The 14385-nt window shown below is 40.4% G+C and overlaps 1 protein-coding gene across 1 annotated transcript; it reads left to right on the plus strand.

Moving 5' to 3' along the window:
- The first annotated feature begins 651 nt into the window (after positions 1–651).
- LOC139729833 (uncharacterized) lies at positions 652–12645 on the plus strand. The gene is made up of 5 exons (XM_071640761.1): positions 652–909; positions 3230–3496; positions 10282–10326; positions 10984–11031; positions 11948–12645. The coding sequence occupies exons 1-5, from the start codon at positions 717–719 to the stop codon at positions 12643–12645; spliced, it is 1251 nt and encodes a 416-aa protein (XP_071496862.1). The 5' UTR covers positions 652–716.
- Positions 12646–14385: the final 1740 nt, after the last annotated feature.

The following is a 14385-nucleotide window of genomic DNA, read 5'->3' on the forward strand; positions in this document are numbered from 1 at the left end:
ACTACCAGATAGCCAAAACAGTACTCCAGGACGAACCTATTAATGTCACTTTATTCACTGAGGTGAAATGGATAACAAAAACAACACAAACACAGCAACAAGTAAAGAGAAAAAGCAAAAGCAAAGAAAGTTCACTCTGAAATGTTGTCCGTAGCTACAAGGGACGCGATTTTTTTTTCTTCAGTCTATTAGAAATGAAAAAGAGAAGATGGAATGAATGTATCTAAACTCATTACTTATGATATTTTCAACATTATCTACTGATCTTTCTACAAAATATATATACTTTATACAAATGTACTTTTGAATATGTATACAGGTCAATGAAAATCTAGATGTATTTTTTCTTCTTCTTCCGACAAATCTACGTTTACATTACACCAGAGGAAAATTTCATAAATAGCCATGTATCCTAACTTTTCTTGTTGACTTGAAATAGTGTTAAACAATTCATTTCTATTCAATTCAACTCATTATTTTCAATAACACAATTTTGTTGATACAAATTAAAGAGAAAAAGGGATTATAGTCTGTTTTTTTGAAAACTCAGATCTGGCAACATTGCAGAACTTAAGTTTTTGTTTATATAGGGAGGTCAATCTTAGTTGAGATGGTTAGCCTGTAGGAAGCATTTCCGTGTTATGCTATTCTGAAAGCAAGAGAGACAGCAACACAATACGATTTCCAGTGAACATTTTGAAACAAGGCATGAGAGAATGGAAACTTATCGACGTTGTTGCTCACAGTCCAGGCTGATCTTGGAATTCAGAGCAACCAAGATGCTGATGGAAATGGGCTTGAAAACAGGTTTACTTCTTCTGCTCACTCAATGTATGAATTACGGCGTAACTGCTCAAGACCCCGCAAAATCATGTCTTTATCAACATGAAGGTATCAATCTTCCAAATGGTAAGTTGAAGCTGTTGCCGCCTTTTACTTATATGTTAGCGTTTGAAAATGCCCTGGCATTTTGTGTGCAATGTATAGGCCTACGTTACAAGGTGGGAAAGATGAACAATAAATACAACAGTATAGATACTTTCCTCTGTAACTTCCTGATAAACTTGTATATGGTATCGAATGATTGCGTAGCAATGTAAATAAGCGTTGCTATCATGTATTCAGAGACCATCAAAACTGGCGACGTACTTGCATATCACAGGAATATCTCTGTGGATGCTTCTTTCATCATCATTATAGCACTCTTTAGGAAGGTCACGCAGGCTTGACTACCAACAAGGAAGTGGTAAATTGTCATTACCAGTAGAGTTATGGTAGGCTCAGTAATTATCTGTTACCCCTTCAAAGGAAGCAATGCCTTGATGGAAAGACGACAGTACTACTCTGTATAACACATTGATCTAATCACAAATGTTGATTACTGGGGTGTATTGTAGATGCATCCAGGTTTCATACATTAACGAAAATGAGAAGCTGGTCAAAACAAGACGTTAAATTGTTTTTGTTGATAGTAGATACAGTAGAAGAGAGATATCTGAAGATATCAGATTTAATTGTGAATGTTTAATTGCTAAGGTAAAACAACACTTTATTGACATTGTGTTTTAAATTGTATACATCATATTGCATCTGAGTCTTTTTGTTATGTAGTAAATATAAGAGAAGGTAGTTGCTGTTTAGGTGTTTTGAAGTCACAGATACCGCAAGGTACGCCAGGAACAAGAGGGCAAAATAATCATATGTCAAATTGATCAATGATCTTCCTGGGGATGCCCGATGTGAGAGAATTTGTAAAGTATTTTTGAGTGAAATTCCGAATAAGTACTTGATGCTGTTGTAATATTGTTTTTTTTTTCCTTTCATTTCTTCATGATATCTTGACTGTTAAGAATTGTGATGTGTTCTCAGTACTTCTTATATGATTATTTCTGTGTTTTTCGATGATACTGATTTAAGTTTACATTTTATTTACCATTTGCAAATAAATATTTCAGAAGTATGTGCTTTGTACAACGTCGTGTATGTTTCATTCATTGTTGAATACAGTATACTTCAATCTAACGGACCTGCTCAAAAACAGACGCAAGCTGAGAGCAAGTCGTTTAATTTTGTGAATAAATAAATAAACCAAACCAAAACTTCCAACACGTCCAATTCCCCCCCCCCCTCAAAAAAAAAAAAAAATCTTTTTGTACCTGTCATTCGAGGAATCCGTGACGAGTTGAATCCTCAGAATGCATCGTATTGCGTTAAAATAATTGAATAACATCGACAAAATATCATTCAAACTCAGTTTTACACAATGATAGTTATCATCTTTGCTTTGCTAGCAACAAACACTGACTTAGATTTATTTTTGTTTATTGATTTGTGGTGGGTATAGAACCTATACCCTGCACAATTCAAGTTATATGCAAAAAAAAAACCACACAAACAAACAAAACAAAACTCAACGAAGTATTAGGAAATATAAAAATTAAGAACACAAAGTACTTTAGGATTGGAAATAACACAAACATATCAAATTATCACGCTATCATTCATTCATTGCCTTGATTTGTTTCCTGCAGCATAGTATAGAAAGATGAGTTCATTCCTCTTCATACAAATCTTAATGGACAAGTCCACCTTCATATAGCCTACATGTGGATTGAGTGAAGGCAACAATATCAGAAGAACACATCAGTGGCAGTGTGGGGGAAAATCGGACAATCCGTTCAAAAGTTATGATTTTTTTTTAAGTATCTGCGCAATCACTGCTGGATGATAAGACTACTACAGTGTATGATGCCATATGCGTACAACAATATAATTATGGAAAACAAAAAGAGAATGTCACATAACTTTACCTTTTGAATAAAGTGCACAATTCTTCTACTTGTTACTGAGGTATGTTAAGGGTAGTATTATTCCCCCTGCTTTCTGAAAGAGAGAAGTCGAGTGTTCTTTTGTTATACGAGAAAGTGAAAATGTGTTGAATTTTCTTTATTCTTTCTTTATATCGTTGTACACATGTGACATCACAAGCTATTGTATAGTCTTCTCATCCAGTCTTACTGAGCAGAAACTTTAAAAATTCGTAACTTTTCAACGGATTGTCCGATTTTTCTCAAACTCTCACTGATGTGTTCTACTAATATTGCTGCGTTCACAAAACTCACATGTCTATGAAGGAGAACTTGTCCTTTTAGATATAAAAGATGAAAATATCCATTTAATAACATTGTTTCTTGCGGTGCACTGTGTGTGCGTTTGTGTGTGTGTACAGGTTCCAGCTGTGTTGGTTGCTTTGACGTCGCCTGCCACAGGGACGATTTCATAGTCGTTGAAGGGAGCATGACTATCGCATTGTGTGTCCGAGAGTGTAAAGATGGCGGATTCCCGTATGCTGCACTTGCACACGGTTACCGGTGTAGCTGTGGAATACTAGTTTGCGAGGATTCGGAGAGAGATGCAGCCCAGTTTTGCAGTATGACGTGTTCAGGAGACACAACCAGTTATTGCGGTGGCTTACATTCTGTTTCCGTTTACAGAGGTAGGATATTGAGAATGTTGCAAGATTGTAATACCCATCCATCTTTAAGCAATTAGCCAATACCGGTTCCGTTTTAATCAAGCTCCGTATTAATTGACATGCTCTCTTCACGTAAAGAGTAGGCAAGTGAAACTTAAAAATCCTCTGTATAATTTTGAACAATAGCTGTCAAGTATCCACTTCGAGGCATAATCGGCTGCCTCTCGAGACGAAACTGCATGGTAAGGAAGACAACACCCACACATAATCCAGTAAGTGTAGTGCACTCCCGTTATAAATGAAGTCCTACAATACATTAGTGACCTGCGGTTTTCTTTCGTTATATCGAATTTCGTTATAGCTGAATAGTAGAGTATGTAAATGAATATAGCAAATACGATTGATAATCCTTTGGCCAAAATCTCTACTTCGTTGGAACGAGCATTTCGTAATGACTGTGTTTGTAGTAACGGGAGCGCACGCTCTGAAAGTTATTAAAATCAGGGGGATAGAAAAAGCTCTTGCAATGAATTTATTTTTGCTAGTCTGTGCATGATGGCATTAACACGTGTTAATTTCGATCCGGGTCAGAGTTAATCTTCCATTATGGCCCTTGTTTCGCCTTGTGCAAGGTCGACGTTGGTCTAGCTTAGTATACACTGTAGCTTCTGGACTCTTTTTACTCGTAATAGCCGTGATTCAGTGTACGCGACAAGCCGTTTGAGGGCGTGACACCCGAGGATTGCGATACGCCGAAAACTGCCATACCCGAGAAAATGAAATACACTGTACCTCTTTCGTTTTCGTTGGGAGCGCAGTCTCATGATTATCGCAGTCAGAAATTTGCGCCCTCTTTTGGTTTATCGCACCGAGGAAAAGGGGACGGAGCCCAGACTAGGTCGACGTAGGCGAGGCGATGCGTAATATCACTGTCCTGTATGTGTGTGATATGCACTTTATTTTGGACCATCTGCGTGCTTGAAACCTACAAGGAAGCGCTCAATCAGACGCATACAAATACACGAATATATCACTTAAATACTCTCTCTCTCTCTCTCTCGCTCATTGCTTACATTGCTTAGATATATCTTTATATATATATATATATATATATATTGTAACGAAATTCGGTGGAACCGATTCGATTTAACCGTTTCGATTATAATTTGTTATGATCGATTGTGCCTATAGCATAGAAAGGGGGCACGATTGGAACGTTTGGCAAATGCTGTAATGTGGTAGTGCATTATCATGAGTTTTAATATTTATTATTAGATATGTGGTTACTTGTTTGTCATGGGCAAGTTTGGATTATTTCAATACCAACTCCGGTTTAGACCGATGATACATGCCGAATTAAAGTAACCATGTACAAGAGATACTGCTAAAATGTATAATCGTTGTACGAATTTAATAACTACGCCAACATTGTAAATAATTTGAACGACTACTGCGGGTATTTTCCGCGTTACTCACGGCCGTGGGGGATTGCCTCCTTTATCCGCGATAGGAGGGGAGGCATATAAAGTGGCCGATGTGTGACATAGTCCGCAACAAGCAGCCCGTGTATGATACATTTCCAATGTGTTGTTAATGTTCACTTCTATGTATAATAAACTGTACATGTGTTCCTGAATTCCCGTCTTCACTGCGTCTTCTTGAGTGTTCTACCACAATACAACAGCTTGGAGGGTGGTGGTACATGTTCCTGAGAAGACCAACCAGGGAGGTGGACCACCTCCCTGGACCAACTAGCAAGTCATTGGAATTCGGGCATAATGGTAATGTGACTTGTCGCATAGTCCGTGCCCAATCCTAGCTCCAGTCGTCGCCGTTGGATTTCGGGTATATTGGTAATGTGACTTGTCGCATAGTCCGTGCCCAATCCGAGTTCCAGTCGTCGCGTCGCCGTTGGATTTCGGGAATAGTGGTAATGTGACTTGTCGCATATGCCCCGTGCCCAATCCAAGTTCCAGTCGTCGCCTGAGGAAGTTGGTAACGGTGCGATATAGCACTTTACCCCGTGCCACCAACGATACCTGTGCCACCATAATGACTGTGAAAGGTGTTCCACGTTAGCGTGACTGAATTGGTAGCAACACTTGGTAGCAGAACTTGGTAGCAAGAGTTGGTAGTAAAAGTTGATAACAAATAAGTGTACCAACTTAACATCCTCTACAAGTGACGTTTGGAAGTGACATTATCTAAGTGATGCTGAACTTGGTATGTGTGCCGCTTGTGTTGGTGAGCTGCTTCTGACACAACATGGTAGCGTACAGACTAGTAGTTTTAATAATGTAAAGGGATCGTTGTAAACTGCAACAAAACGAACCCCGCCTACTCGGCCATCCTGACACGGCTCGCGGAGACATTTGTACAGACAGTCAAATACACTCTCTTAATTCACGACGAGAAGGCGAGTTCGTCACACATGGTGTCAGGAGTGGGATCCCTATTTGTAACTTTCGTATGAATAAATGTAGTTAACTGTGTTTTCACTATGGCACGCGAAACGCCATTGTTGGAGTTGTCACTTTTGCTGGAGAGCAAGATTAGCGAAATCGACGACTTGATTGCTCAGGTGTCAGAGTCGGTGCGCAAACAAACTGGAGTAGCACCAACTTCGGTTTCTAACTTACGCTGCTCACCGATGACACTTGGAGGGCGCCCTAACCAGTTGTCACTGCCATCCTCACCAGTGGTGTCACCTCAGCTGTTTGGAGATGCGAATAGAGAGGTGGAGTTGTCAGCTCCGCCATCGGCAAAGCTACTACCTCAGCAGCATCAAACTCCAATGCAGCAGTCGCATTCATCTCGTACAAGTGACCAGCCTGTTACATTTGGAGGACAACCAGATGTAATGCCACACCAGTTTGGCCTGAACCAGCGACGTCGAACAGAGCTCTGGGACCAGAGACGTCATTATGATGTTCAGGGCAACGGAACCAGCAAACCGGCTGTCATACCAGATAGATATGATGGCAAAGGATCTGTGCTGGATTATCTTTGCCATTTCGAAGCTTGCGCTGGAGTTAACCGCTGGACGGAAGTGGAAGCTCGTCAATATCTGGCTGCCAGCTTGAAAGGAGCTGCTGTCAAAGTACTAGCACAGCAGACGGGACGTCAGTTGACGTACCAAGAACTCGTGAACCGCCTGAAGCACCGCTTTGGACCTGTTTCGCATTCAGAAGTATTCCTGGCAGAACCTCGCACCAGACAACGCAGACCGAAGGAAAGTTTGCAGGAGCTAGGACAGAGCATTCGCGAGCTGACATCCATGGCATATCCTGAATTCGAGGAAGCGGGCCAAGATAAATTGGCTCGAGGTCATTTTCTCGATGCTATAGTTGACCGGGATATCAGAATCGGCCTCTTCCGGGCTCAGCCTCGTACGCTCGACGAGGCCATCCAAGCTGCTCTCAACACAGAAGCCTTCCTGCGGATGGAGAGCGACCGTCGGCAGTATAACCGTGTCTTGTTGTCACAGGAGGAAGAACAAGATGTGGCTGTGAAGGATGAAGACACTGCTGACAAATCCATGGGGGTGTCTGAAAGTAACACCACTCTCATGATCGAAGCAGTGAGCAATCTAATAAAGAAGAGGGAGAAGGAGCAACCAGCGCCAGTGCCGAGAAACGACTTGGCATTAAAGACTGAGACACTCCCTAGAAGCGAACAGAAGGAGGACAGTCAGCCTTCTGACAACAAGGAGGACACATCCAAGGAGGGTACGAATCCTCCAGACGACGGGTGCACACCAGCCAGAGAGGCATCCGAACCAGAGACATCTCAACCGCCACTACCTAGTTCTGCAGCTTCACTTCTGTCATCCACGTTCCAGAAAGGACTGTACGTGAAGTTGAACGTGAATGGGCAGGAGGTGATGTTTCTGGTAGACAGTGGTGCATCGCAGTCATATGTCTCAGAAGGAATGTACCTGCGAATGAGACCCGAGCGAAAGCCACCACTTGAACCAGTGACAAGCATCGTTCGTCAAGCAGATGGATCTCGGCTGAAAACAAAGGGACATGCTACCATGGAACTTCAGCTTGGCTCCTGCTTGTGCCATGTTGACTTGGTAGTAGCTGACATAAGAGCTGAGGGCATCCTTGGTCTGGATCTCTTGATTGGTCTGGAAACCGCGCTAGATTTCGAAAACATGCAGCTGCATACTCCATGGGTATCTCTACCATGTATAAACAATGAGAAACAGATATGTGCAGCAACGACAGCACCGACGTTGGTAAAAGGAACAGAGGCAGCCAACCTTACCAGCCTTGCTAAGGACGACACAGAGACCACGCCTCTCGACGAAGGTATAACTCAGAATTGTGTGCCGCCACATCTGGTGGACTTCTGTCAATGCAGTTTGACAGAAACTCCCCCAGAAAGCAATTCATCGGCATACCAGCTTCTGAGAGACGACTCAGAGGTGTTCTCTACAGGCCGAGCAAGGACACGTGTCAGCGTCAGCGCGACAGCACCAGTGGTTGCGGGAAAGCTACCTAGTGGACATCGCCGGTGTGACGACTCTTCCTCACCTGCACGCTATTCTCGGTCACCGGGAAGACCACCTGATTATCTACCCCGATCGAGGAGCCGCTCTCCGTTGAGGCACGCCCGTTCCTCTCGTCATACATCGGATTCATTCTGGCACACCATGCCAGGGTGAAATGCGACATCCTTCGTGTCGACCTGTCTGCTGCAAGGGAGCAGCCAGGTCAGGAAATCAAATGAAGAGACTGTTGAACTCTAAAAATATGAGCTTGCGACGAACAATTAGTCTATGACAATTGGACAGCTTTGAATTAAAGTCTGTAGTTGTCTCATTACGTTATTATGGACTGTACGTAGAGTTTTGCAAAGGAGCAAAACGTTCAATAATGTTTGTAGTAGTATATTTTGTTGTCATTTTTTGCTCTCTATGTGTTCGGCTCCAGGGACGAAGCCTGCATGGGGAGGGAAGCCATGTAACGAAATTCGGTGGAACCGATTCGATTTAACCGTTTCGATTATAATTTGTTATGATCGATTGTGCCTATAGCATAGAAAGGGGGCACGATTGGAACGTTTGGCAAATGCTGTAATGTGGTAGTGCATTATTATGAGTTTTAATATTTATTATTAGATATGTGGTTACTTGTTTGTCATGGGCAAGTTTGGATTATTTCAATACCAACTCCGGTTTAGACCGATGATACATGCCGAATTAAAGTAACCATGTACAAGAGATACTGCTAAAATGTATAATCGTTGTACGAATTTAATAACCACGCCAACATTGTAAATAATTTGAACGACTACTGCGGGTATTTTCCGCGTTACTCACGGCCGTGCGGGATTGCCTCCTTTATCCGCGATAGGAGGGGAGGCATATAAAGTGGCCGTTGTGTGACATAGTCCGCAACAAGCAGCCCGTGTATGATACATTTCCAATGTGTTGTTAATGTTCACTTCTATGTATAATAAACTGTACATGTGTTCCTGAATTCCTGTCTTCACTGTGTCTTCTTGAGTGTTCTACCACAATACAACAGCTTGGAGGGTGGTGGTACATGTTCCTGAGAAGACCAACCAGGGAGGTGGACCACCTCCCTGGACCAACTAGCAAGTCATTGGAATTCGGGCATAATGGTAATGTGACTTGTCGCATAGTCCGTGCCCAATCCAAGCTCCAGTCGTCGCCGTTGGATTTCGGGTATATTGGTAATGTGACTTGTCGCATAGTCCGTGCCCAATCCGAGTTCCAGTCGTCGCGTCGCCGTTGGATTTCGGGAATAGTGGTAATGTGACTTGTCGCATATGCCCCGTGCCCAATCCAAGTTCCAGTCGTCGCCTGAGGAAGTTGGTAACGGTGCGATATAGCACTTTACCCCGTGCCACCAACGATACCTGTGCCACCATAATGATTGTGAAAGGTGTTCCACGTTAGCGTGACTGAATTGGTAGCAACACTTGGTAGCAGAACTTGGTAGCAAGAGTTGGTAGTAAAAGTTGATAACAAATAAGTGTACCAACTTAACATCCTCTACAAGTGACGTTTGGAAGTGACATTATCTAAGTGATGCTGAACTTGGTATGTGTGCCGCTTGTGTTGGTGAGCTGCTTCTGACACAACATGGTAGCGTACAGACTAGTAGTTTTAATAATGTAAAGGGATCGTTGTAAACTGCAACAAAACGAACCCCGCCTACTCGGCCATCCTGACACGGCTCGCGGAGACATTTGTACAGACAGTCAAATACACTCTCTTAATTCACGACGAGAAGGCGAGTTCGTCACAATATATATATATATATATATATATATATATATATATATATATATAACGAAGAATCAAGAACTAGTAATACATATTTTTTGGGGGTTTTTTGGCAATAAAGAATGTGTTTATTGAATTAGAATGTTCGGTGGCCTCCACCTTCTTCAGGAGTCAAATTGAACATGAAGAGCGCGCACTATTCGAAAAATTCTTTATCGACCCCCCCCCCCCTCCAAAAAAAAAAAAATGCATTACTAGCTCTTTATTCTTCGTTTTATTTGAGCCAATACGTGAATTCTCAACATGTTTATATAAATCTGTCCATGACTGTTTTTTTTTTCAGGTCTTGCATCAGGTTTTTTTTTGTGGTATAACGCGTGAATTTAGCTTCAGTCTCAAATTTGAAATAAAAATACAGTGATCTGCTTGAAAACGGAACACTTAAGTTTTCCATTGTGTTATGTGGTTTTTTTTTTGCAATGTAATGTCTCTAATGTACTACCAAGAATGATATTTGAAATGTTGTTTTGTGTTTTACTGACAGTGACAGACAGCACAATACAAGAGACCTCTCGGGATTACCGAACAGGTATTTAGCACTATTTAAAGGGCTCACAGACAGGTTCTTTGAACATCAACAATAAGAAAAATGTTAACCTCTCCTGGGTGATAAGGAAACCGTAAACATGTCTTTCTTTCAATCATTTTGTACGTAGTTATAGTATGCATGAATTTTTACATGTTAATTGATATTATATAACAACATCGAATACCATATCAATATAATATCATTCTGGTTTCATTCAAAAAGAGCCCTTAAATAGTATTTTTAGTGATGAAGATATGAACTGTGTTTGATAATTTTTAAATTAAAAGTCCGATCAAGTGACTTACGCACCAAAAACTTATTATTGTTACTCATTGTAAGTTTGGAGTGCAGGGTTGGGACTTATGATTTTGTTAATTCCCGATACAAAAAACAAACAAACATAGTTTACCGTTCAATGCTTTTAAAATCATTCATATTTACTGCCTTTGCATAATAACCTAAGGAATACAGTAATATTTGCAAGGTGGGAGAAAATTACACAGTGAAACGGCAGCGTTTCCTACAAACGGCTTTTTTTTAAAGTTCAGAACTCTCATGTAGGTTTTCCTTCTATTCTATAAGTTCCAAATGTGTAATGCCCTTTATAAGATCTTCCTTCTGTCGTTAATACTGTCATGTGATTGTTTTCATCTACAGTAATGAGTAATAGCCAGACAGAAGGGACGTCGTGGAATAACGCACCAGGTAATGCATGACACTGACATAATGACGAATTAACGAAGGTGGTTTAGATTTAAACCATGGTTTATGCAAAATTCTTCTGCGTATGATACGGTTGGCAGATTGCGTACGCCAACATACGTCTAGTAACAAAACGTTGATACGCGCATGTCAAAGGTACGCCACTGCTCCGCGCATATGAAATTTTACGTTTATTTTAGACCATGGTCGATGTGGTCTAAGCTTGAACCATCTTCGTGAATTCGGGTCATTCATAGGTTCTATAGAAATATCGAAGACAACAACGTTTAAGCTAAACCAAAAATAGAAATCCTCGACTTTATTATAATCATAAACTTGACATCGAAATATTCTCCAATTTCGACTAATCTTACTAGGAACTTAATTCAAATTGTTAGAGAATGCCAAAGTTACTGAAAGTATGGCAATCCTGTATCTTCATGAGTCTTCTTTGTTTTATCCAATGAATTCATAGGTGTTTCTGTGTGTGTGTGTGTCTGTCTGTCTGTGTGTGTCTGTGTGTGTTTTCTTGTAATGCCTGCGGAAAGAATTCCCATCTTGAAATATGCTTTATTTCCATACAATAAAAGGATGTATACAAAGTATACACTTGAAATTCTACAGTCTTTTATATATATCTACTACTTTTATTCGGCATTCTTTACTCATCAGTGGTCCATAAACTGTTATTCTGTGGGGTCCTGCAATATGATAATAATATTTTGCCGTCTTCAAGTGGATTTTGATATGTCGCTTTGAACAGACATTTTTGTAATATTTTATGCAAAACAAAAGTACTGTCAAACCATGAACACGATAGTCTCAAATGTACGTCTCGCCTTACAAAGTGGGATCATCTTACCAAAAGATGCAATAAGGTCTTATAACCTTTCAATTTTTCCATTCTTTTTTCTCACAGATCCGACTTCAGCGATGAAATTATCGAGCGACTTGATCCCAGTTTCAAGTACCGGAATTAATTCAAATGTTCCAATGCTTCATACGAGTTCAGGAAAGACCTGCAACAGTGTTGCTCAAGAGGCCAACAATTCCCTTGTCATTACACTGAGTATTGCTGTGGTAATCTTATTCGTTCTACTTCTGTTGGTGGTAATGAGATATAAATGCCAAAGAGGGAGTAGAGACCAGCGAAAAGCTGCTGTCAGTAGAGACGATACAGTGGTTCAGAGCGCTGATAACCAATCGATTACTCACACATACCACGCTCTCTACGCGGCACCTAAGGTCCCGCCTATGGGAGCATCCTACAAACCTCCGAAAGCAGCGTGCCATACAGATACACCTCCACTGCCTGAAGGCCACCCAGCAGCAAGCATTGATTGCACTTCACCCTATCAGGAGGTCGAACAAGAATACGAAGAAATGCACTCCATAGCTGTGGCTTACTCGCGGTGCCCCGAGCCAGAGTCCCACACCTTTTACACCACCTGGACTTCACCCAATCCTGAAGAAACGTATCCCATCACCCTGTCACAGTTGAAAAACAATGAAAGTGCCTATCAGGATAATTGTCTCTCTGACGTACCTGCAGGCGTGTCAAACATAGATCACGAGTATTTTCTCGGTAGTAGAACCTATGATACTCAAATATTTTAGTCGTATAGAATGCTTCACTTTCGTAGTGATTTACCAAATTTTACGACTCAGTTAATCAATGTTGATAAGTAGTAAATCAACGATTTTGTGCGTAAACCTTCGAATTGTCGATTGTGGTGAAGCTGCGCATCACCCGACGTTAAAGGAATTGTATAGCATTGGTTGAGGTCAAGATTCAGCCTTTAACTTTTTGCAAGATACTTAGAAACAACTTTTTAAATGACTTGTTAAAGAGCATACGATTCTAATTGTATTAAATAGAAAGTTTATTCAAGGTAACCCCCCAAAAAAAACAAACAAACAAACAAAAAACAATAGGAATAATTTAGAGGAGCTATCAATCACTTTGACGTACTTTATGTTCATACATTAAATGCAGATACGTTTTCGTTTTGCTCATGGGTATGCACACACACATACATACACACACAATTTATATATATATATATATATATATATATATATATATATATATATAATATATATATACATATGTATATGTACACATGTATCTTTACTTAATGCGTTTTTTGTACGAACAAAGATGAATTAAGTGGAGGAATAAGATACATATAAAACAATAATGCATTTGGTCATAATGCATAATACTTAACGGGCTTGGATGTAGAAGTGCTCACGTAGTTCCCTTTCACATATCATGTGAAAGGGAATAAATATTGCTTTATATCATAAAGCCCCCCTAAAAACCCAAACAAACAAACAAACAAACAAACACACACCGACTTTCAAATAAAGCATAGTTTGTGATGTTGGCAAATAAACGATAAAAACATAAGGGAATATTTTTACTTCTGAGAAAAATAGTCTCTGAGACTTAAGGTTTACTCAGTACAGTGGGACTGAAGTCCATTTGATGTTTGTTTTCATTTCAAACAAATGCTTTTGTCAGATTATGGAATAACTTCGCGATAGATTCACATAGACTGAAAAGTTTGTTACTTTCTGCCTATTCTCAATTGTTATGTTATTTTAGCTCACTGAGACAAATGCTCAAGTAAGCTATTGCTATCACTCGTCAGGCATCCGTCGTGCGTCGTCCGTCGTGCGTGAACTTCTTACTTGTTACTTCTTCCGGAAACCCCTGGATGTTTTTCACCAACCTTGGCAGGTAGAATCCCAAGGTAGGTAGGATCTAATCTGTTCAAATGGACATCATTATGCCATGCTTTCTCATTCTCATCTTCTTCTCGAAAACGCATGGCCAAATTTTCACTATGTTTAGGGCGCCTATTTGTTCAAATGGGCACCATTAAATCTACAAACAAATTATCTGTAAGACGAGAAATATTCGGAGAAACTGCATTATTGAAAATAGTTCCAACGCTGCTCTTGGTAAATCCAGCCCCCCCCCCACCCCCTCCCCCTCCCAGGTTGCTATGTCCTCATATATTTGTTTTCAAGAATGCGGGAAAGGTGAACTTCCGATACTCAGATACCACTCGGTCTCTTGTTTTCTCTCGTAATCAAATTTATATCCAATTTTATAGGTACTATTTTTTTTTTTGCGGGGGGGGGGGGGTGATAAAGCCGCACTGATAACATAAATAAAATGATCAATGTCGATACGTTAGGTGGTTGGGTTTTTTTGTTTTTTTGAAAATTTTAGCGAATAAGCATTTCGGCCGTGATTACAAAATAAACATGATCCACAAACTGATTCGTTTCATAAGTAATATTTAGTGTCTTTAGTGTAATCGTTATAATCCACTAAATTGAATA

This window comes from Diadema antillarum, unplaced genomic scaffold (genome assembly GCF_040938485.1).
Source record: "Diadema antillarum isolate AM-2024a unplaced genomic scaffold, OU_Dant_1.0 scf00000020, whole genome shotgun sequence".
Classification (NCBI taxonomy): Eukaryota; Metazoa; Echinodermata; class Echinoidea; order Diadematoida; family Diadematidae; genus Diadema; species Diadema antillarum.